Source organism: Lissotriton helveticus, chromosome 8, assembly GCF_964261635.1.
Source record: "Lissotriton helveticus chromosome 8, aLisHel1.1, whole genome shotgun sequence".
Classification (NCBI taxonomy): Eukaryota; Metazoa; Chordata; class Amphibia; order Caudata; family Salamandridae; genus Lissotriton; species Lissotriton helveticus.
The window spans coordinates 1,337,951,298-1,337,977,601 of NC_136069.1; the positions used below are offsets into that span (position 1 = coordinate 1,337,951,298).

The 26,304-nt window shown below is 41.5% G+C and overlaps 1 protein-coding gene across 1 annotated transcript in view; it reads left to right on the forward strand.

Annotated features, from left to right (window-relative positions):
• F5 (coagulation factor V) overlaps positions 1–26,304 on the forward strand; it is a 711,267-nt gene that overhangs the window by 296,125 nt on the left and 388,838 nt on the right. The window contains exon 9 of the mRNA XM_078658317.1: positions 14,771–14,873. Coding sequence (XP_078514443.1) covers positions 14,771–14,873 — 103 coding nt within the window. The remainder of the gene's footprint in view (positions 1–14,770; positions 14,874–26,304) is intronic.

Below are 26,304 nucleotides of genomic sequence, written 5' to 3' on the forward strand. Positions count from 1 at the left end.
ATATATACAATTAGTTTGAATTAATATTTAACATAAAATTATATATACTCACTAATTGATGTTTAATAAAATTGTTTCACTTTTCTCTATACTTTACCGCATGGAGATCTCCGTCCTGGTGACAGAAATTTCTAACTACATGTGAAAAGCTACTAATAGTAACAAATGTAGACTTTTAAATTTACACTTGTAAATTATGAATACCCAAAAGTAGTACATTTACTACATAGTGTAAGATTAAATGTACACATGTATATATACTCACAAGTAAATTTACATTTAGGACTAAGCCTCATAGCGTTTAATGTGTTGTTTCTTACTTTTTGAGTGAGTGAAGAAGCATTGATCAAGAGAAGAAATGCCACAAATGGGTCAAGACAGCCGTCCCCTACCACAACACATAAATACTACATTGTACAGTGCAAAATTGTAAATATAGGTTGTGCCATGCTGCATTGTCATGTGTATTTCACTAGACCCAGGATAAAGGGGTTACATCCATGCACTGAAATAACATCACACTGAATAGGGGTAGGTACTGTTAGCAAATGTGTATCCCTGTACAAAGTTGTTTGAACTTGCAAGTTTTGAGAGAAGCCTTAGTGATTTTTAGGTCTTGTGCAAATTTCACCAGACCTTTATGTGATCAGTATTGTAGTATGTAAGGCTGCTCAAAACTGGAGTGTTACTGGCCCATTGGCTAATATGAGACGGCTGCATGCACTCGTAACAACAAATCCTGTGGCTAAACATGTTCTGGGAATTATTAGGAACTGGGAGAGATTGTATTATGTAAAGTGAATACTTCTTGTTCACGCCCTACTTGTCACTGGGCCTCAGTGGCTAGTCATGCAGTTTCTCTGCCTCCTGGTAGTGCTCTTGCAGCTTTCCATGCATATCATTGGTGAACTTGTGGTTCTCCAGTTGGAGGTTGTGTAAACCCCACTTGAGGGTTCTCCCACACAATCTCTGATTCTGATATGGATATTTGAGATATCACCCATCACCCATATGACCAGTCATGGCTACATCATGAGGGGGATGACCCATGGAAAAGTACAACGCTGACCTTCAGGATGACTCAGCCTTGGAGTCTTAGCCATCACCCCTTGATGTCACTGTAGCATATCATACCACCATTCAATGGGAAGTCCATTAAGTCAGGCTCTAACTAATAGAGTTAGAGAGGAATCCTCGTAGGGACTCTATCAAGACGGAACACTCCTTCTGTTTCCTGCCATATGCTTTGAAGCATGTCTAGGTGTGTGACAGAAAACTTCAATAAACCATTGAAGTCTAGGGTTGTCACACCTCAGAAGGAATGTGCAAGCCAGCTCCAGAGGACCCCCAATTACATCAAAGGTCTTGGGTCACCTTTATCTCTGGTGGTGCTTACTGCTTGGGGGAGTGCTTTTGCACTGAGCAACAGGCCTCACTCTGCCTCCAGACAAGGAGAGACAGACTATCAATGCCACTGGGAAACATGTGGCAGTTGGGGCTGCAACACAATGATTTATCGCCAACTCGGTGGGGCTCCTCTCAAAATATGATAGATACCACTGAGAGGAGAGGGCACAACTTCCAGAAAATTTGAGAAAGGCAAGACCATCTCCATTGCCAACATCTGGTGTGTCTCAGATTCAGAAGATACTGCCTCCAAAGATGTCAATGCAATTGTGATCCTGTACAGGCAGTCATGGCTCAGGGTGTCTGGGTCCAGCCCTAAGCTGCAGCACAATCTCATAAATTCCCCCTTTGATGGGGAACATCTATATGGCCCTGACGTTTAAAATTAAAAAGGATACTGATAATGCCATGGACATGGGCATGCTCCAGACCCAGTCTGTAAAGAAAGCTACACAACCACAGAGCTCTGGTTAGCACCCACACCAGTCGTATCAGGGCCAAAAGGAGTGACTTGCTGGTAATTATCTCTAATCACACAACAGGGTAGGATTGGATTATTCCTTTCTCAATGGAAGGAAATAACCTCAGGCAAGTCAGACCTATCTGTAATGCAGCAGGGATACTGCTTTGAGGTCAGACCACACCACGAAACATAACACCAACGTATTATTCAATCAGTCTAATCCACCAGCAGCAGCTCAGAGAAGAAGTACAAGCTCAGCAAAGGAGGCATCAAACCCATACTCACCCACCAGCAGGGACTGGGAATGCAATGGCTATATTACCTTATCCCCAAAAAGGCACCCTGTGGCCTAGCCTCAATCTCAGGTCTCTCAACCTCTGCATCCTATTGTAACATTTCTACATCGCAACACTGAAGGATGTCATTCCTCTGCTCAGAGCTGGAGACCACATGGCAATCCTCAGCCTCAAGGTTACCTACTACCACATTCCTATCCATCTGGTGCATCAATGCTACCTAACATGTATTTTGACTAGCTAATACAGTCAATGCAAGGTGCTCCCCTTCAGTGTCACAGCAGCACTAAGACTATTCACAAAGTAGGGTGGTCGCAGAGCATCTCTGACACAGTGTAATCCATGTGTTATCTGGACGATTGGCCTATAAAGGGCATCACCTACCAGCCACTCATGCAACAGTATCACTGCTACACAGGTTAGGATTCACAGTGAGTGTCAAAAAGACCCATCTCGATCCACAACAAATTCAATCTTTCATAAGGGCTATATTATGAAAAGGAAAAGTCTACCCAAACACAGACATGGTGATGGCACTTTAAAAGCTGCTGCTTCTTCTTCAGACATTGCCTCCATTAACTGTTATAATAACAATGAAACCTTTGGGGATGATAACCTCATGCATAGCCATACTACCATATGCATGACTTCGGGTATAACCCGGAAATGTCTGTCCAAGCAATTCTCACAAAGGGCTGGTAAATGGAAAAATCTAGTCTTGGTAGAGGCCAACATTCAGCACAGACTTGCATGGCAGACCAAAAAGAATTTGCCACAAGGTTGACTCTTTGTAGACCCTAAACTGCAGGTGGCTACAACTACAGGTCCTTCACTCACAGGCTGGGGAACGCATCTGAACAACATGACTGTTCAGCACACAGGGATGTGCAGGAACAGTGACCCTACTTACTGTATCAGTACTCCCAAATCGACAGCAACACAATTGAAACTCATAGTGTTTTACACACATTCAAAACAAAAAAGTGCTGGTGAACACTGACAATATGACTGTCATGTACTACATGAAAAAACATTGAGGGACTCACTCACCTCAGCTGCCAACTTTAGCTCAAAAGATACATCTGCTTGCAACAATTTTGCAGAACTCTTGAGCAGGAGATATCAAAAGACACATGAATGGATGAAGCCCTAAATTGTTTAGAAGTACTTCTAAATGATGAGACACACCCTCCATCAACTTATTTCTCACCGAAGGTACTTCACAATGCCCTAGCTGTGCCACCAGGGACCAGCGCCCACAGTCTATGAAGTCCATGGGCACTGCATTATAGATGAGCTGGTCAGGGATATTTGCTTATGCCTTTTCTCCGCAACCTTTAGCTATATGTACAGTGAGCAAGCTCAAACTAACTTCAATGACTTCACCAACCTGAGCATGGCATTCCTGGTTCTCACGCTTGCGAAACTGTTATTACACCGCACAAAAACTCCCCATCAGGGCAGAACTTCGAATACAGGATCAGGGCCAGCTTAGATATCAAAACCTCATGAAATTAACTGTTTAGTACCTGAGGTCACAGAGTTTGGGTATCTCTAATTACGAGTATTGTGTATTGAAATTTTAAGGGAAGACCGCTATGCAGGGGTATTCTATTGCAAAGCGGAAGTGCTTAGTCATAAATTTGTTTGGGGATGATCTGGTGCAGAGACCTTGTAGGCAGCCGCGGCTGCTGCAGGTAAGAGCAGTGGGGCCCAGCGAGGGAGGGGGGGGGGGATTTAAACAGACGATGACGAGGGGAAATTAAATAAGTAATAAATATTCCCTTGTCATCGTCCGTCGAAATCTCCCCCCACCAGACCTCACCGCCCCACTGCTCTTACCTGCAGCGGCCGTGGCTGCTTGTAGGTTACCCCACACTCATCCCATATGGCCGTCATGTAGAAAGACGTGAAGTTTGTGCCCCTATCGGAAACACCTCCTTGGGGGGAAACCCTTGTGGGCGAAGATCCCCACCTGTGCCTTGGCCACCACAGGCAGAGGCCCAGCAATATCTAAACAAACCCTCTCAAACGGTGTTCCCACCAGGGGGAAACATTGCAGGGGGCCTTATGCCTTACCTCTGACGTACCCTTTGCCTGGCAGGTTACACAGGACCTACAGAATGTATCTGATTTAGTCCTCATCTGGGTCTAATAAAACTGGGTGACCAGACAGTAAAAGGTTTTGGCCTACCCCAGATGTCTTGCCAGGGGATCTCATGAGCCAAATCCAGTAGGAGGGTTGTAAAGCACTGGGGGACAACACATATTCTGGATGACCCAAGCTCAGGTACCCTCAGCTTACTAGACAGGATACCATTCTGGGTCCCGGTCATGGGAGAGAATGTGGCCTAAATAGGAGAGGATGTGGCCTAACAGCCAGAGCCGCCGATCAACATCCTGTGATTCTGGGCAAATCACTTAATCTCCCTGTGGCTATGGACAGCACCTGGATACCGTCATGGGTGATAACCTGCGCTATACAAATCCGCATTTCATTTCATTCTCCCAATAAATGTGCTGATCACCATAGATATTGCCATCAGCCTGGGCATTAGCCTACCACCATAGGCCATCAAGAGTGGGGCACTCCTTCTGCACCTTGCAGAACTCTCCTGGGCATGGTCCTACAGCTTGCCACCCAGCTAGCTCAGGCAAGTCTTCCAGGGCAGCAATATCTTGCCCTGTGAGTTCTAGGGCTTCTCCCTCAGGATCAGCCTCCTCCAGGACCTTGGGAACTTCCAGGGCAGGTTTCCCATGCCCCCTGCCCCTCCACTTCCAGGCAGGCAACTGGGCCACTGTTTCAGGCTCCAGGTCCTTCCTACTCCCCTGTCGGGTTGCCATGGTCATAATCGCCCACTCAGACAAACCCAAGATCTCCAGATGAGATCTGAGCTCCAACTCCTTCCAAATGGTGTACTCCAGGTCATTCCCAAGCAGACAATCTACAGGTATTGCTGGGCTAACAGCTGGTCTCAGAGAACAAGAGACCCAATCCCACTCCAAGGGAACCGAAGCCACAGGATAGTATGAGTGATAACCTGCTCTGAAGACAGCAGATGACATCTCACAGTAGCCATGCTGGCTCCTGCGTCTCTCAGAGCCTCCATCCTCTGCCCATTGATAATGAGCCACTATCTCTACTTCTTAGTGTTGTCATGCATGTGAGCTTTATACATCTCTCTGTCATCAAGAAACTCTAAGGTAACCTCTGCACTACACCCTGAGATAACTGGGGCAACCTTTTCCCTAGTACTAAACTGGCAATACCTGGTGTAGGACTACCAGTGGGGGGTTACTTCTTTTTGGAGCAAATGTTATACCCACTCTTGTGCTCTGACTTGAAACAGTCATACCATTGGGGCTGTAAGGCTCCATGGGTTTCTTGCCAATAAACCCCCCCCCCTCTTATGTTCAGAAGAGGAATGGGATTCCCTTCCTGGGGCATTCTTTTGGGAGTCTTTAGACAACTTATTTTGGTTTTCCCTGTTCCCCCATCCTTCTGTTGAGGGAGACCCGACCTATCTCTCTTGTGGTCCACCCCTAGGTATCTTCTTGGACATTCCGGTGCTGATCCTCAAGTCATCCTCATTCCCAAGCTCTCAGGGTACAATTAGCTTGGAGTGAATGAGATTCTTACGCGCAACTCTGTAAAACAAGTGTTCGTTATCTGCTCCATTGTAATCAAATAATAAAATCCATCAAAATCATTCACTTTGCAGCCCTTCACCCAACCATCCAGTGCCTTACTGAAAGAATCCACAAAATCCACCCAAGTCTTGTTTGACTGCTTCTGGCTATGCCTGGACGTTAAGCAATACCTGTCAAGGGTCAGACCAACCTTTGTGATGAGGGCTTCCATAGAGGCACATCTCATTTGCTCAAAGTCCTCTAGGGCTAATGGGGTATCTCCTTGAGCAAAAGGCATGCGCTTCTACAGACTAGTACCACTGTCCTCCTCTAGGACTCTATGCATATGCAGGGCCATCTCATATGCTGCAAACCACTCTTCAATGTGAACCCCACCACATAGCTAGGCTCCAGGTCTTTTACCTCTCTTAGGCATTTCCCTGTAGCTACCACCACTGTTAATGGACTTGGAGTCCCTCTTGGTCTTCAGGATCAGTTCTAGCTGGCCCCTATCATGGACTAGCATGGCCTTCTCCTCCTCCAAGGCTATGGCTAGTCTTCTCCAATGTCATCTGCTTTTCCACCAGGGCAAGGATAGCCAGTGGTAACTGCAGGTTTCGTTCTGCATGTCTGTCCTCGCTCTGACTGGGTCAGACTCCAGAGGTCACACTGCCTCCTACTCTTGACAATGCAGGTGATGTACCTTCTCCTCTGCCTCATCAATCCCTTGCTTCTATGTGGTGAACAGTAGCAGGTGGGTACCCTCCTTTGCTCTCAGGGTATTCCCCTTCTTGGATCCCTCTGCCAACCTCATCCATCTTTCTCTACACATCTTCCTCAGACCTGATGTAGCTGATGCTCCCAATGCTGCTTGGATCCGCTTCCATCCTTTAAAAAATAACTGGTGCAAAATTTGGAGGGAAGGAATAGAATGTCTGAATCAAAAAAGGAAATAAAAAATAAAATGTCAATTGGAAGTTGATTTTGATATCAGATTACAGAAGGGATTTTTGATATTAACTTAAATCACTTAGTGGTGCAAAATGTCTTCCATCCCAATCCTCAACACCTATGTAAGTAATTGGGGTTTTAGTTGAAGGGGGTGAGTACTCACCTCATATATTAACCACAACCCATGTCAAGGTGAACCACTAAAGTCACTGAATAAACCTGTGTTAAAAGAGAGAAACTAAAAACAAGAAATCATATTCTTGGCTGTGAGTGTAGTCCACAAGTGTGTAGGCACACTGGTATAAAGTAACCCAAACTCCTTCATATGCAGCCAACAGCCAGATTTGAATGTGGGACTGGATACCATTTCAGTAGTTCCAGTGATTTCCTTTTTTTACTTCTAAATTGAGGATCAGCTGAGCTTAATACTGCCCATATTCCTTATGCTGATTTGCCCTGGAAAGTCACTGCATTAATACAAAGTGACGAAATACGTGTTGGCTGACTAGAACATCCATAACACAAGGAAGATATTTAGTCTGTTTAGTCAAACTACAGCACTATGAACTCAGAAGGATTATTCACCAACCTCAGATAACTTGCCTGACACTTGGCGTGAGTATGAATTCCATCAGCCAACCACTTTGGCGGAGCCTCGTCATCTGGAAAACAATAGAGTAGAGTCTATGCAGCCAATGTCGCTCATAGGCTGACAACGTTGGATACTTGACCTCTTACTCCGGGTCAACTCGGCCAAAGTGCTTTTCAAAATATGCGAGTGCTGGTGGTGTGCAGTGCTATGTGAATCTGAAAGTTAAAAATTACTATAAGGGCGAAAAACATGTTTAATCAAGATCGTCCAAATGTCATAATTAAAAGCAACCTGATAGTATGAAACAAATTAACTATCTCATGGCAATAGGTGAGGTCGACATGTTTCAGCCGCTATGGTGATATTGACCGGCTTTCTTCAGGACCTAATTGATGTAATATGCTACTGCAATAATAAAGCACTAAGTGAAAAAAGTTATACACAAATATATCAAAGGGACGAGTGCATCAGTAGTCAGGGACCACCCTACCAGAACCGGATCAAGTCTGTGTTGAGTGGTAGGTGAGTATGTACTCTTCTTTCCTAAGACAAAAGAGGGAAAATTACACTGATAGAAGAAGAACAAAACCTTCTGAGCAAGAGGAATAGTCTGGTGTCAATCTAGAAAATAATTTACAATCCTAGCCCAATAAGTGGCTCAATATGTCGGTAAACTTGCTTTTGTAATTTTTAAGTTACTCACCCAACTCTCTGTAGGAGTGTGCCTCACCTCACCCGGCAACTGCTCGGTGGTTGAGGCCCCGCTCTATTTGTAAGTAAAACAAGGGAACGTAAGTGATGTGATCTCAAACATGGTCCCTTAGTTTTCACTATTCTATTTTATCAAATAAAGTAAAACCTAAATCAGATATAAGATCTTTGACATTCTAACACTACGCTGAAATGCAGGTAAGCCCCAGAAAATGCTATTTCCTGTGATTTAAGGGGATGATTTTAGGTAGATTCTGACAAAAAATGACAAAAAATGAGGGGTAATGGCAGGCTACAGCCGCTTGAAGCCGCTAGAAATGGCCATTCCTCAAAGATATACACAATTATACCTAAGTATTTGGCAGGTTTAGGATGTCTGTGCATGAACTGGTTAAAAAGATATAATGCAGTTAACTAGACCTCATTGATTTAGTCCTACTGTGTCATTCAGTTAAAAGGTACAGCACAAAGAGGTTAGATCCTACAAACTTCCTGTTGGTGTTGTAGTAGTCTCAAAAATATAGCAGGGTGGCAAAGCAGCAGAATAATAGCTCCAGACGCTTCTCTCGCGACTCCTTACTTGTCCGTCGGTACCCCCTATCGAACTCCGAGCCGAAGGGGAGGTACCTGACGGCAGGATGGTGTCTCTTTTTATAGTGCTACTGATTGGAGTAACGAGCGCTATTTGTCTAATTATCCAATGTGGGGTCAGGATATTACAAGACCCGCCTCGCCACTGATACGCTCCCTCTGCGTTGCCCAACGTGTAATGAAACACGCGTCAAGCGCAGACAATACCTCCGCATTCAATACCTCCGCATTCAATCGCGCGTGCGCATACGATAGTGTCTCATGTAATGCGCATGCGTCCCCGGAATAGAATGAGCTGTATCAGGGCAGAGGCAGCACAGGGCCTCGGTAATAGAAAAAACAGGACGGTGGCTGTTATTATGATTATCACTGGCAGTAACTCGGCATGAATCATAGTTAATAGTCTAATCAGAACTAAGACCTTTACTCTATGTCAATTGAACCATTAAAATCTCCGCTGACAAAGGTTTGCCGCTGACTCTATCTTAGTGGCATCCCTTCGTATAACTCACGAGATAGACTTACAAATATTTAAATATAGAAAGTACCCAATAGCCAGTCAGATTCCTGTAATGGCTTTTCTGAGTACATCCAAAAATATTCTATATTTGGTCTAATTAGAATTTAGACTCCTATTCTAGGTCCCGGTATGATAACCTCGAGTAAAGCACTCCTACACCGGATGATCAGTTACAGGAACAACATAATAGCGAATCGTATCCTTAGAAATACTATGATTCATGCCGAGTTACTGCCAGTAATAATCATAATAACAGCCACCGTCTTGTTCTTTCTATTACCGAGGCCCTGTGCTGCCTCTGCCCTGATACAGCTCATTCTATTCCGGGGACGCATGCGCATTACATGAGACACTATCATATGCGCACGCGCGATTGAATGCGGAGGTATTGTCTGCGCTTGACGCGTGTTTCAGTACATGTTGGGCAACGCAGAGGGAGCGTATCAGTGGCGAGGTGGGTCTTGTAATATCCTGACCCCACATTGGATAATTAGACAAATAGCGCTCGTTACTCCAATCAGTAGCACTATAAAAAGAGACACCATCCTGCCGTCAGGTACCTCCCCTTCGGCTCGGAGTTCGATAGGGGGTACCGACGGACAGGTACGGAGTTGTGAGAGGAGCGTCTGGCGCTAATATTCTGCTGCTTTGCCACCCTGCTGTATTTTTTAGACTACTACAACACCAACAGGAAGTTTGTAGGATCTAACCTCTTTGTGATGTACCTTTTAACTGAATGACACAGTAGGACTCAATCAATGAGGTCTAGTTAACTGCATTATATCTTTTTAACCAGTTCATGCACAGACATCCTAAACCTGCCAAATACTTAGGTATAATTGTGTATATCTTTGAGGAATGGCCATTTATAGCGGCTTCAAGCAGCTGTAGTCTGCCATTACCCCTCATTTTTTGTCATTTTTTGTCAGAATCTCCCTAAAATCATCCCCTTAAATCCCTGGAAATAGCATTTTCTGGGGCTTACCTGCATTTCAGCGTAGTGTTAGAATGTCAAAGATCTTATATCTGAGTTAGGTTTTACTTTATTTGATAAAATAGTGAAAACTAAGGGACCATGTTTGAGATCACATCACTTACGTTCCCTAGTTTTACTTACAAATAGAGCGGGGCCTCAACCACCAAGCAGTTGCCGGTTGAGGTAAGGCACACTCCCACAGAGAGTTGGGTGAGTAACTTAAAAATTACTAAAGCAAGTTTACCGACATATTGAGCCACTTATTGGGCTGGGATTGTCAATTATCTTCTAGATTGACACCAGACTATTCCTCTTGCTCAGAAGGTTTTGTTCTTCTTCTATCAGTGTAATTTTCCCTCTTTTGTCTTAGGAAAGAAGAGTACATACTCACCTACCACTCAACACAGACATGATCCGGTTCTGGTAGGGTGGTCCCTGACCACTAATGCACTCGTTCCTTTGATATATTTGTATATAATTTTTTCACATAGTGTTTTATTATTACAGTAGCATATTACATCAATTAGGTCCTGAAGAAAGCCGGTCAATATCACCATAGCGGCTGAAACATGTCGACCTCACCTATTGCCATGAGATAGTTAATTTGTTTCATACTATCAGGTTGCTTTTAATTATGATATTTGGACGATCTTGATTAAACATATTTTTCACCCTTATAGTAATTTTTAACTTTCACATTCACATAGCACTGCACACCACCAGCACTCACATATTTTGAAAAGCACTTTGGCCGAGTTGACCCGGAGTAAGAGGTCAAGTATCCAACATCTTGCGGAGCATATGGGTGGCTGCCCCCTTCCTCTGCTGAGCACCCCTTCATTGGATACCAGAAACGCTTTGAATACTATCGGTCTGATTTAGAGTTTGGTGGGTGGATACTCTGTCGCAAACGTGGCAATTTCCTGCCCGCCATATTGCAAGTTCATAATATCCTGCAGCTCTTGTAATAAGACAAATGGGATAAATGTCATGTTTGTGACGCAGTATCCCATCACTAGACGGTAAATCAAGCCCTACATCTCAATTGGAGAGGAGTTCTCTGACACTATTCCGGCTACCCAATATTTTTTTTAATATTTTCTGGCCAAGATTAAATATTCTACGGTGCTACAAGTAGGGCTACAATTGCTCAAGCTTATGGTGATGCAGTCTCTATGTTTCTTGTTGTGCTTAAACAATTTTATTAATGTGCATTATATAGATATATCTAAAGTGGGATTTCCATGTTAAGTTTGATCATAGATAAGTGATTCTCATGTTATAAACAACAATTGTTAAAGTATGTTTAGGCTAAGTTAGCCATAGTTGATGTAGGCCACAGATAAATATTTGCTGCTGACATCTAAACTGTGTTCTCACTCTTTCTTTCAATTCAGGAACCAGGCTAAACTACAGTTGTTTCACTTAGTGAATAGGTTTAGTTGTTTAACTTTATGCGAAAATGTTATTGTCATTAATGTCACTGTATCTGAATAAATTGGTTTCTGGTACCTGTGTTCGGAGCAGCCTCACCATGATGTTCCATCCTGTGTGGGATATCATCTGAAAGTTGTGCAGTTGTGAATTTCTTTTGTGTGATGTATGGGAAAGGGAGGAAAGACATCTAATCGATAAAATATTGTATTTTTATTGTTTCAGTCTCTTAGGAACTGTAGGGGGTTGTACTTCCCTTTGGAAATTGTATGTTTAATTGCACATTGCTGAGCTAGTTAGATTCAGATTACTTATGTGTACCTTTTGGACTCAGGTTGTCCCATCTACTTTTTGGGGGGCAGATGTCCCTCTCTCCCTCTTGAGATCCTATGCTGTATTTTTCCAGTCATAGAGTAGGCAACATCCTTACCCGATTGACCTTTATTTGCTTCAGCCCACCACTCCAACCCCTCCACTGAAACTGAATCTCATTTGATTTGGATATGGCAATTTTTAAATAACTTGTCTTTGTATTTGCTAACTTGACTCGCTTTGGATTATATCAAGCCATGCTTTCATAAGGTGAATATTAATTTTTGACTAATTTGATTGACATGAGTTTGTAATTTTGCTAATTGGTTAACAAAACGTTATGGTTTGCAAATGTATTACTTTCTGTTTCCTTGTGGGGCAAAATATGCAGTGACTACCACAATGATAGTGCCCGATAAGTTGTATTACTTTTAACTGCAAAAACAAGTGATTTGTTTCAAGTATATGGAATCTGTGATTTATACATTTGTGTGTAGGCCAGAGAATTAGTGGGGCAAATATATATTATTCCCTGCTTTTTGTCTGAGTGAGCCAGCAGATGAACTCGGACCACTGGTAAAGTGAATATGCATTCTTTGTCTCTGTTTTATTTTAAAGAAATAACACCACTACCTCACGATTTCATTGTTTTAAAAGACCATCTTCAGAGATTATGGTCTGCTTAAATAGCGAATTGGTCAGATAGTTCACTTTTTTGTTCTTTTTATTATTTTTCCATTGATCTAGTAGTTGTTTTTTCAGCTACTTGATCTACAGAGCCAGAATAGATAACCCTATTTAACTTTCTTTGCCAATCGGCTATATTTACTAAGTTTCACACAGCGCAATAAACAAAGTTTCACAAAAGGGAGAGAGCAGGATAAAGCCATACTATGTAGTACTGTTGTTCTTTCTGCTAGCATTAGCTTGAAAATCAATCAGAACCCTGGTTCTCCGACAAACTAGCCCAGAAATAAATCTGTAGAAGTAAGGCGTGGAGAGCAAACTATTATCCAACAGAAAAAACGAAATATGCACAATCAGTGTCTGATTATAAGAGAAAAGCAAATACATCTCAGCAAACATTTTGCAGGCGAAGAATTCTAGTAAAGAGCTTTTTTCGACAGTTAAAAGCCTAGCCAAATTACCAGAGCCCCTTAGGATGGAGAGCAGTGAATTTTGCAACTCACTGGCACAGTTTTTTAAGGACAAAGTGGAGACAGTGTATAAATCCTTTAGGGACTGTGATGAAAGCGTACTTGGAAACTCTCCAGCAGTCACATCTCCCTCCCCATCTAATCTGTTTGTTTCCTTTTCCCTTCCCCCGCAGAACAGATTTCTCAGGTGGTAAGGACTTCCAAATCGGGGGCTCCATCTGATCCATGCCCTCTCAAAATACTGCACCTTGTTCCCGATATCATCAGTGAACTAATGTTTTTTTTTTTCAAAGAGATCATCCGCTCAGGTATTTTCCCTGATGTTTGGCAAAGACTTGATTCTCACACTCTTAAAAAAACAATCTCGATCCAGCCGTTCCCAGCAGATATAGACCTAGCTCTAGACTGCCTTTCCCGGCAAAGGTGCAGGAGAAAATTCTAAATTCACAACTTACGCTTTTCATTTCCTCCATGGAACTTTTGGATTCATCACAATACGGTTTCTGGGATGGGCAAAGCACTGAGACAGCCCTGGTCATGCTGCTGAATGGTTAAGAGCAATTTTGGATGCGGGTGGTAAGGTCGCCCTGATTCTGCCCTGATTCTGCTAGATCTATTGGCAGCCTTTGACACAGTGAAACATGAAATATTGGCCAACAGGTTATCAGGGTTAGGAATCGGATGCACTTCCCTTAAGTTGTTGCTATCATTTCTGTCTGGCAGGGTTCAGTCAGTACAGTCCTGAGCTTTCTCATCCAAACAATTCACACTCCCTTGTGGGGTGCCACAGGGCTCGTCCTTATGCCCTACGTTGTTAAATTTCTATGTTATTCCTCTGGCTAAAATTACCAGGCAGTTTGGCTTCTCAGTGGTCTCCTACGCTGATGACACCTAGATAGGGGTGTCAGTTTCCAGTAACGTGGACGAGACAGCAGATTGATTTAATTGCTGCATGACTCAAGTCAACTAGTGGATGAGTTCCAACTACCTAAATTTGAATGGTGGAAAGACGAAGGACCAAGGTTCTCCTAATGTGGGTACAGATACCTCCTTTTGGTCATCCAGATGGTGGTATTCCAGCATGAGTAAAAGTTTCATGCATTTTGAGTAAAAGTTACCACTACCATTCAATATTTAACTATTAAAACCCATTGTGAGTCAGATATTGTCACTACCATTCAATATTTAACTATTAAAACCAATGTGAGTAAAATATTATCACTACCATTCAATATTTAACTATTAAAACCCATTGTGAGTAAAATGTTACCACTACCATTCAATATTTAACTATTAAAACCCATTGTGAGTCAAATATTATCACTACCATTCAATATTTAACTATTAAAACCAATGTGAGTAAAATGTTACCACTACCATTCAATATTTAACTATTAAAACCCATTGTGAGTAAAATGTTGGGCCTACCATACATCGGTCAACTTGTCCAGAAGTACTGTAAAGCACATGGCACTTCATAACTTGTCTCACAGATTAATCTGCTCCTCCATATAAATGCAGCCATTACTCTATTCCTTTGTTTGGCATTTCTTCAAGGTACCTAAACGCAAGGATGTATTCAGTCTCTGCCATCTAGGAGCACATATTCGCAATTAGGTATCAAATTGTTTATATGCAGATTAAAATAGCGAGTTGCACAAGTTGATGCAATATCAAAAAGAGGCTTTCGGTGACATGCTAATCTTATCTATCCAATATTCTGTTGACAGATAGTATTCAGAAATATGGCTTCTAGGCCCTACAGTATTTATCCCCATGGAGTGTCCATATCGAAGGCCATGGAGGGAGCTACGTACCCCATGGATCACCGAGGTATGAAAGAGGAACTTTGCTTTATTTGTTGTGATTAGTTTGGTCATTAGCTGTTGCTACTTACAATGTCCCAACTAACTTAGTGAATATCAAACAAATATATGAAATGGGTTTCTCACACACATACCAATGTGCAAGTGTTACTTTCAAAAGGAATAAATAATTATTTATTTCTGTTATAGTACATGGATGGCTGCAGTAACTGTATTAAATATGTCTGATTTTCTCATTTGGTCTCGGTATGACATCAGAAAACAAATGTGATTAGAAAATGACATTACTGTTTTAATATAATAAAGTATTACGGCTAAAGTGCTAAGTAACAGTGTTGCTGCCAGAGTCAATATGCAGTACGAAATGTGACTGTAAAATGAATGACCAGCTTTCTTCTCTGCTGTGATCTATTTGACCATGAGCACTTACAGTGATAAGATAATATGAAGACAATTATGGCACTATTTTTTATTGCAGTGTTTACTATAAGAATGAAAGGCTATAGCTGCATACTACTACACATTCTGATAGACAATCAACACAACTGTTTAAAATATATTTTGCGTTCAATCATATGTTGCTTATTTGCCTGTTTATTTTCACATTTCCAATTTTCAAATTTTTTCAATATGCAAGCCTAACGTGTGTGTCAGAGCAACACTAACAGATCAATTATTTAAAAGTTATTTAGAGAAAGCTGGCGTCCTTACCATGTATTACAAGTAATGAAAGACCATCAGAAACTAACAGTGCTTAATTTGTAAAAGAGGTTCTGGAGTCCAAAGCTTTTGTTAGAAATCCGCAGATCTCGTTGCTAAATCGCAAGATTGACTAATACCTAGGCTGTCCAGTTTTGATTCCAACCCATAACTCTTTCATTCACCACCTTACCCTGTGCTTGTTTTGTCATCCTTTCAGTTTCATTTCATCTGTTTTTTAGGTCAAGCATTCGAGACCTCCTGTATATACTTTAGTATATACATACTTCTTACATACTTTCATATATACTGGCTTACAGCCCGCCCATAGGCTTCTCATTTGCTGGCTCCATTGTCGCTCTCTTATTCTTTCCCCCCATTTGTCCATGGCATGTTTGTGTCATGCCTCTTCCGGTGATTGGCCATCCCTGAGAGAAGGGACTAAATACGATATTGAATACACTTGTCACCATTTTAAAATCTGTTCAGGAACTCCTTTCTTCTTTCTTGAAAAGCAATTCACTGGATTTGTCCTGATTTCACCAGCTCACTCATTTGTGTAAACAGGCCTGTAATCACATTTGCTGTGCATTCAAAGGTTTAAGGTCAAATGTCAGATGCGGTTTTCCAGCTCTTATTTTCTTTCTCTGTCTTCAAAGTTAGAGGATTTCCCGGTTTTGCTTGCACGTCCCTAAGCCCCTAACCCACCTCCCCTTCTGCTTGAGCCCTGCAGTGTTGACTGTTTGTCCTTTGTCTCTGTCTAGTTCAGACACTCGCTGCCCCCAGGAAGCAAAACACATTTCTTCATTTTACAACTTGTACCCTGCTCGCTTGTTTAGCTTTACGACTGACTGACTCAAGCTCTCCCTGCTCAGACCAGAGCCCTGAAAGATCTACACTGGTTGCCTATTAAAGAGAGAATCTGTTTTAAATCCCTATGTATTGAGTACAAAGCGACACATGCCATGGGCCCTATTCCACTACGGGAGAGATTCACTTGGTACAATCCAAAAAGGCAGCTCCGCTCTTCCAATGTAAACTTGGTAATGACTACTGGTTTCAAGAGAATCAGGGTGGGGGCAGAGCCTTTGGCGTGGCCGCCGTACAACTCTGGAATGACCTTCCCCAGACCACTAGACAGGCTAACTCGTTAACCTGTTTTAGAAAGCTTGTGAAAACCTGGCTATTCCCTAGGGGGGGATATTTAGACCTTTTTGCTGCCAATGTGGATCTGTTCAATTGTCGTGCTATCTGAAGTTCAAGCGCCAGGATACCCGTAGGGTGACAGCTTTGCGCTATATAAATATTTGATACAATACAATACAATACAAGGCTTTCCTGTAAATTTAGATAAACAGGACCCTTAGATGCGCAGGGACGCATGGGCTTCACTTCGTGCCAGCCCTTTCTGGCAGGGTGCCTGATCTTGTGGATGAATGTCACAAAGGATAACTAAGTTAGTTACCCTTTTTGGTATTCATTCACAAAACTAATTAACCTTTCACAAACAAAGAGGTGGTGAAGTGGTCTTGCTTGTAGTGGAACTGCACATCGAAGACAGGAGCCAGAAGTCTTCAGTTTGATGAAGTATTTATTAATATACTTGGAAGATAGGTAAAGCAGTGTAAAGGGCTCAGGTTAGCAGGTACAACTGCCACAGAAGCCTTCTCTATTCATAGAGCAACATTCTCTACAGAGTAATATATAGAATACATGAGCCACTACAAAAGAACATTCTAACATAACTATTCTTTATAAAAGAGGAGCACTATTTCACAAAGTACAGATACCACATATCTCCCTCTTTTTAATAAAATAAGAATACAACCTATTATTGAAGATATCTGCTGGTAATTTTCTTTACTCTAACACTTTTTCTAACATTGCCTAACTCAAGTAAACTCTTATAATTGGAATCACCAATATTTTGCAAACTCTTGTCATTAGAATTGTGATCCATTTTTAACTTTGCTATGCGACCCATGTTCCACCATTGGCCATTGTCTAACTTAACAGCATTACCTCTGATATTCACAATACTAGCTGGATCTCTGAATTTAGATTTCCCTTTTTGTAGGAGTAAAGGATCCTTAACACAAACCTTGTCACAAACATTGAAATTAACTATTCTTTGTTTCGTTGCAGAAGAAACACTCTTTTGACATCTACGAATACTAGCAGCATCACTAAGAATTTTTTCTTTGTTAGTTTCAATAGCAACATTACAATCATTATTCAAAGATTTCACTTTCCAAAATGGATTAAGAGTAGAGACAACTTTCCTGCCTTTCATTAGTTCAAAAGGAACACATCCTGAAATAGAATGAGGTGTGGTTCTATATGCCCATACAACATCCCTTATGGCAGACTCGCAATCTACCTTAGCCTTTAATGCACTTTGGATAGATTCTACTAACACTCTGTTAAATCTTTCAACTTTGCCGTTGGCCTGAGGAAAGTACAAAGGAGTACGTAGGTGTTGTATACCCATTTTTGTCAAAAACTCTTGCATAGTTTGTGAAGTAAATTGTACTCCATTATCTGTGAGTAATGTTTCCGGAGTACCTTCTCTACTGAAAACATCCTGAAGAAAACGAATTACAGAATTAGTGTTAGGTTCAGACACCCCTCTAACTTCTACCCACCTTGATAAGTGGTCAATTAAAACAATAAAATACTTCATGCAGTTAGGAAGTACATGAAAAGGTCCTAAAAAATCAACAGCCACTCTTTGCCAAACTCTGTCAGGAGAAATAGTGGCTTTGACAGGTGCGGAAGAAGTAGATAAGTGTTTATCACTATAAAAGCAATGAGTGCAATGATTAACAAAAGCTTTCACCTCACGATCAACTGAAGGCCACCAAAAATCATTACGAATCCTGCGCTTGGTAGCCGTCATCCCTAAATGACCAGTATGCGCAGTCTCTAAAAATTTTCTTCTGAAACAAAATGGTGGAATTAGTTTACCATCCCTAACTAACAGTTTACCCTCAAAAGATAACTCATTAGCAATTTTGCAAAATGGTTGTAGCCCAGGATCAATAGATCTTTCTTTAGGCCAACCATTAATAACACAGTACATGACTTGTTTTAACAAAGAATCATTTTCCAAGGCTTTACACCGTTCATCCATATCGTTACAAATCACACTATCTTCAATGGCAGCAATGATACATTCCTCAATGTCATCCTCTTCTATCACATCAGAATTATCAATTTGAACAGGAAGTCTGGATAGAAAGTCAGCTTTCACATTTTTGCCACCAACTATATACTGTGTTGTGAAAACAAATTCCAAGAGTTTCGTAGAAAGTCTAGCAAACCTAGCAGTAGCTTTCTTGATTTTGTTACCAGATAAAATATCAACAAGGGGCTGGTGATCTGTTCTAAGAAACAATTTCCTCCCCCAAAGGTAAGGCTTGAATTTCTCCACGCCCCACACACATGCAAGCATTTCTTTTTCAACGACAGAATATCTAAATTCCACCTCTTTCATTCTTCTAGAGGCAAAACCAATAGTGAATTCTTTATTGCCTACCATTTGTGACAAAACTGCACCCATACCATATGAACTGGCATCCACAGTTATATACGTATCGCGACCTTCCACGTAAGGTTGGAGAGCAGGTGCAGAAAGTATGCTATTTTTGATACACTGAAAATGGTCCTGACAGGCGGAAGTCCAAATAAAATCAGATCCTTTCTTCAACAAACCTCTAAAGCACTCCGTAAGGCCTGCAAAGTTTTAAAGTACCTTGAAAGTAGCGTGGGCAGCGCAGAGGGCAGATTTGAAGTTTAAGGAAAAAAAATCCCAGACTGTCGCCAAAATTGAAGAGGTCTTGCTTGTAGTGAAACTGCACATCGAAGACAGGAGCCAGAAGTCTTCAGTTTGATGAAGTATTAATTAATATACTTGGAAGATAGGTAAAGCAGTTTAAAGGGCTCAGGTTAGCAGGTACAACTGCCACAGAAGCCTTCTCTATTCATAGAGCAATATTCTCGACAGAGTAATATATAGAATACATGAGCCACTATAAAAGAACATTCTAACATAACTATTCTCTATAAAAGAGGAGCACTATTTCACAAAGTACAGATACCACAGGTGGTTTTGAAGTAAATGATGGATGGCACCGAGCATTGGGAGCCCCACTTCTCCCGGACATGACAGCTTTTGAACATTCCCTTTAATGCAACCTGAGGTTTTCAGACACGCATTTTAAGTTTTATGGACTCTTCCTTTGAGATGTAATAAATAGCTTCTTTCCCTTCTATTGGTTGTTGTAAAATGTGCATTTTTAATGTGAACATATTAGCTCAATATAGCCCATGTCTTTCTTAATTGTCAGTATGCACGTTTTCGTGAGAGACTTAGGAGGTCATTTGTTTTTATTATGCTGGCAATGTTGTCTGGTACAGAAGCAGTGTAACGTTGAAATAGTGGATTTTTCAGTTTTGCTTTCTTCTTTTGAAATTCAAGCCACCATTATGAAACAAATATTCCACCTGGTGGAGAATTATTGCACACCTTAGTATTCTATCAAGCAAGGTGAATATATGCCAATAATTTGTTTACTATCCCTTAGAATACTACCTTCTTTAATACCTTCCCTGCAAATTCTGCCGTGGCGCGGGGGGGCTAGGGGGTGAGCACGGCACTGCGGTGCTCATGACGGAACCACGCCGTCATGAGTCACGGGCGGCGTTTGCTCCTGACGGTGTGGTTCTGACATGACCCCGCCCGCTCATTAATTCGCCCTCGCTGGCGGGGAATTAGTGCGCGTGGGCGGTGCGGCAGCCATTCCGTCATGAGCACACGCCACTCATGACGTGGTGGTTCCGTCATGAGCACCCAAGGGGTTAAAAACCAAAGTCAAATTTACCAAGAAGAGCACTCAACCGGAAAGCTGGTATAACATCTTCCAAAGTATTGAGAGAAGTCTGTCTAAATGAGATGACGTCCTCCAAAATAAGCTTCCCTGCTCGGAATACGGTCTATACTTTTGGTGTGCGACCCAACTTAATAAAGTATAAGACCTGCCAGTTGAACGGAGCCAGTATTACATCACGTTTGGTAGTCGGTCAACACTGGCGCTTTCCTTTCATGTTGATTAATGCAGCCATACAGGTTTGGCGCTTTTTTCTTGTACATGTATTTGCTTTCAACTTTTCCCTTTACATTGTCCCCTCCCTTTTATTAAAATTCAGCCTCTAGGTAATTTCCTCACTATTTGTTTGCTAAAAATATTTTTAAGTCGGTGGGTTGCTACAAAGGAACATTCCACACAAGAGTGGCAGTAAAGGTGTTATGGGCTTTATTTCTTGTAGAGCTATGTAAATGGTCGCAGGTTCGAATCCCGACGAGTCAACTCAATCATCCTTTCTAGGCTGATATTTAGTACTATAAACCTCTTTTATTCAGCTCCAGGAACCCAGAGGTGAATGTGCATTTTCACAAATGTACGTCAAGTCTGTCAGTATTACCTAATTATTTTTGTGTTTGCATATCAGTGATGTGAGGAATAATAATAATTTGTTTCTCGGTGTAGCCAGCATGTCAGAGAAACAGCCTCATATGGCCAGAAGATACCCTATAATGTTACATTTGAACACAAGAGAGAAGCACCCAACGAACCCATGAAGATTAACCTTATGATTCAAAACGTTGCAATCTCTGCCTAGGTAGACGTTTTTGTTTTCATTTTAATAGCACAACATATCTCAAGTTCAGCAGCTTTTTTATACTAACAATGGTACCAGATAGTGATAGTTGGTAACTGAGATTTGGGAGGAGACTTGCTGGTTACAGTGTGCAAGAAGAACTTGTTTTTTATGGATTAGTCTCCATGCAGCTATAGCCCTTGCTACTTCGTAGTTTGGGTGAGCTTTTATGGAGGCAAGTCAAAGTGGGTAACCTAGAATATACTGTTCTTCAAAAACAAGGCAGTGAGCAAAAGTCTTAAATATCATATGGTTACTACAATTACTTTTGGAAAAGACCTTAGAGATTGGGGTTGTCACACAATTACAGGTCCGCTGCGCAAAAAAACCTCATGGCCTACTATTGATCACTGTGCAAGCTTATGTGTGGAAACAGTGGCTTTGTAGATTAATGGATAATGACGACCGGGCCTGATTCAGAAACATTCTGCTGTTGCTTATGTTTTAGGGTACTTATGGCTTATTGTTGACTAAGCCAGGAGTACTTCTGACTTGCCCCTACAATACAGGTGAAAGTTAAGAGTACTTGCTACAAGGGCAAGTCACACCCACTAAGCAAAATCTTTATGGTCTTTATGGATCAAGCCTATTTAGTAGCTGAATGTTCAATGAAAAAATAGGTCAGGCCTTGTGTGTCATGTTTTTGGTCTGATATTGACATTGAATTATGTTGATGGGTTAGTTGCCAGTCCTCGTTGCTTTTTAGCATTCAATGGCTTCCAGGACTATGTATGCTTTATATCAGTGCCTAATTTAGTATCTCAATAGCGTAAAAGCAGTGTCCAATCTTGAAATTGAATGTTTCCAGTTGAGCATTGGGAAGATTAAATTTAATTGGAATTCTGAACCGCCCTGCACTTTGGCCAAGCTCAGTCTTTTTCTAGCTGATGCTCCCACTCTTATAACGTATTTATTAACACTAGGAAAACACTTTCCATAATGATTGCAAATTAACCCCTTGCATGCTGATGACGGCCCCCAGCCGTCATGCACTACAGTGCTCGTGTGCTGATGACGGCTGGGGGCCGTCATGACCGCACCCGCGCTGAAATCTTCAGCACAGGAGCATAATCGCGGCAGCATGGAAGGGGTTAAATTTGTGCAGTTAGATGTATGAGACTGCCAACCAAGGCCTTTTAAAAAATATTTCGAATTCAGGAACATAGGCAAACTCTTTCAATGGTTTACACGTGCTAGTCATTCAAGTTTGTAAAGCAGAAGGTCATGTATGAACCATAAAGATAGTACTGCTAAAACATATTAGAGCTTGTACTAAAACAGCTGCTTGTGGTGCACAGGATTAACGCCCAGGCACCTTTCAAGTGTTATCTTCTAGCTAAGCCTCAAACTGAAAGGTTTCCCTGGTCTGGTCATGCTTTTGCATAAAAGTTGGTCTGTGAATTTCTGGTGTCAATTACAGCGGCTACCACATTGATAACGAAAGAAAATGTTTTCTGACATAATTCAAATCATATCAAAACAGGATTTGTAAAGCGAAGCTAATCACCCGTGAGTGTATCCACGTGTGCTTCAGTCCACGGTTCAATCAGAACAATATATACAAAAAAAACTTATCAAAATAACTTCTCTTGAGTTTAGCTTGCCACCAGTTGCCAGCATATTTAACATATGCTTACAGTACATGATTAGTCCTCATTTGCTGTTCTAAGGGAAACCCATTTTAAGTGGGAGATTGTGTTTTCTTACAACTGAAGGGTAACAGTTTTGTTTGACTTTCTAACCATCAGTCATGTGTCCATGGTTCGAAATTAGATGCAGTCTTGTAGTGCATACTCATTGTTTACATGTATCCTAGTTCTGCTTCTGGAGGTAGCTCAGAAGGTGCTTCCATTCCTGAGTCCCACTTGTTGTCATTTTGTGGTAGGCCCTTTAGTGATTAAGTACCACTCAACAATGCTGGTAGCACTTTCCTGTGGTTATTTTTTCATGTAGTGAGATGAACAGTGTAAAGCAGCCTAATACTTCCTCCTAACCAAACACACTGGCCGAGAGCAGTAAAGTAGAAGGAAAATACTTTTTAGGCCGAGCCTACTAGAGAGCACATGCACTGGAAATTGTGAGGCATATTGTGACTTAACAAGAATATGGAGGGGCATGGAAGCCTACCCATTGATTGCCATTGGTTGACTTTCTAGTCACTCATGTGCCTGCTTCTTATGTGTGTCCCACCGTATCAGCCTTGTATTTGTCCCTCCTATTAAGTACTTCATGAGTGCTTTCAAGTTGTCTCCCTCATCTACTTCTCTCCCTGTGCATTCTGTGTTGCTGTCTGTCACCATAGTACTTCTCCCCATCCTTCCATGTTGTTTTCTCCCCACCTGCGTCCTTCTTCTCCCCCTTTATAGTTCAGCTCCCCACCCACAACCTCGTATTGCTTTACCCCAATACCCATGTTGCTTTTCTACCTCTCCCACCCTGCCCGTGTTGCATTGGTGTCGCCCCCTCTCTCCTTGGGTTGCTTTGGTGTCCTCCCCCCACCCACCCTCTATCATATTGCTTAGGCACCCCCCTGTGTTGCTTCTGTGTTTCCCTTCCTCCTCTGTGTTGCTTCTCCAGCCAACCCAACTATTTCCCTGAATCCCACCAATGCTTGTTCTCAACTAAGGTCCTCTATTTGTGCTCTGCTGTCTAAATAGTCCAAAGTGTGAGTGTTCTTCTGTCAGCTGTATGTGCTATAGACGCTGTTGTGAACTCACTGCTTGTCATCATTATACCTTATTTTCAGTCCTGGACATGTGTGGTATTCCTATTGATTTAATATGATTGCCTGCCACTTCCCAGGTTGATCAAGTCCAGAAATTACTTTTTCAGAACCTTTAGAAAAAGCAAGCATTTCAAAAGAGAATTTAAGAATATATCTGTGAAACTAGCATAATAATGTGGGACAGCTGAAACTAATGGAAAGATATGTTGTGTTCAAATTGATATAGCCCAAAAATTGCATGACTTTTTAGTACAATTTGTATGTAATGTAGTGACGCTGTTTTCGACTGCGCCACAAGATCATTACGTGAGTCAGGCTTTCTACGGAAGGTAGCTGATGATTATCAGACCATTTTCATTGAATTATTTTAGGTTTTGTGATGCATTAGGTAGTTGGATTTATTAATTAAGTACTCAATGGCACACTATAAGTTCCGTCCAGGCACTGCACATTGTAAACCTTGGTTAATGACGACTATTAACCACAATGCGAAATTACAGTAAGCATGTTGAAACTATAAAAATAAGACAAATTCATCCCTGATTTACTTGCACATTTCAGAAAAATTCTGCAAAAATAATCAAGTAACATGCATCATGTCACTCCTGCCATTAATCAATATAGTTTTTTTCATTGCATCACCGACTGGTGCAGTTAGTAAAGGCATTATTTCAATAAAATTATTTTTATTCATCATTTAATTTCTTTTAGGTTGCAGACTTGCCCTTTTTGGTCATGAATTACATTTCCAGTGTTCATCAACTGGCAAGAAAGCCCAAACTTGGGTGTGTGTGGCCGTTCACCAGTTGCACATGAAGTAACTGTAGATGTTGTAGTACCCAGGATAACGTGCTGCATGGTTTAAAATTATATAGGTCCCAAAGGCGAGACCTATGCTTGTTCCTTTTATCACCAATTGTCTGCCTTTATATTCCTCCTTCTTTCCATATTTTCAGCCTTAATCATTCTTGTTCTGGGTCAAGTCTGATCATAAAAAATAAGTTTGGGTCCCCAAGCGTCCCTTGCATTACCGACCCTTGGTAAGCTAATTCCGGTGCAGAGAAATAATGGGCTTATTAACAGACTGCTCCTAAAGAGGGCCTTAGGGTTAAGTATGGAGTAGATGTTAAACATTCCCATGATTATTAGCAAGAGTGCAGATTCTTTGCAAACATTGATGAGAACTTTTCCTCGAGAAAGAAAGTACACAGCAGCAAGAATTTATATGTAACATGTTGGGAAAAGCTGACCTTTTTGGTTAATTTTCTGGAGCAACATAAGAGATATGCAGCGTTCCAGGGCACATTAAACATAGCTTTGTTTGTGCCACCACCGCTGTTTGTCTCCATAGGCTCACGAGAAACAACACTCTAGCTTAACTATCATTGGAATGAAGTTCAACTAGGCAGTGAGTAATTGTAACTTTGCAACATGTCTTTTTACCTCTGCCGGTAAGATTTAGTCTCTCTCATCATGCCAAGCTCTTAGCTCAAAGAAGAATGGTTTGTCCATGTCCCTCTAGCTTACTCTCACTTCCCTCTGTCTGCATTGCCTCTTTCTCTAATTCTCCCTTGCTTTCCCTTTCTTTCACTATTTCTTCTCTCCCTATCTATCTAACCTGTTTTATCTCATTTCTCTATACCTTGCCTCTTGCTAAAACCCCATCCTTGTCTCTACCTCATTTATCTATCTACCCATCTCTCTTGACTTTCATCCATATTCTCTCTCTTGTCTCTCTCTCCCTACATCACCTTACTTTTTTCTTCTCACCACTTCAAGGAATCTCCTGCAGTAATAAAGTGGTGATGTTTTGCTGAACCTCAACCTTAGTGTTTGGTGAGACGCTGTGAAGGGAAGGTTTAAAGGCGTATTATGAGCCACCTGTACCCTGACAGTGAAGAGCATCAAACATTTAAATAGAACATTCAAGCTACATTAGAGAAACTCATAATGTAAACCTTTTAATGATCGTGCATTCGTCATGATTGCAGATACCGTGTGAACACTTTCTGAAACAAAGATGCCCAGAGTTTAAAAGCTTAGTTCCTGACTCAAATTGAGGATATTCAGTTAAGGGAAAAATGCAATCAGAGAACATTTCTCTTCATTTTGCAACAGTCCAGTGAGAGCTTGAGCTACCCTGGGAGTAAGGTGGTTGATGGGAAAAAAATCATCCCCAATCAATTAGATCGCTGTAATATTTGGAGTTGCGTGCCCATGGGACACTCAGCCACCCAGATATCTATAAATTTTGAACCTTAATTTCTAAAAAAAAAACAGAACGGATTTGCAC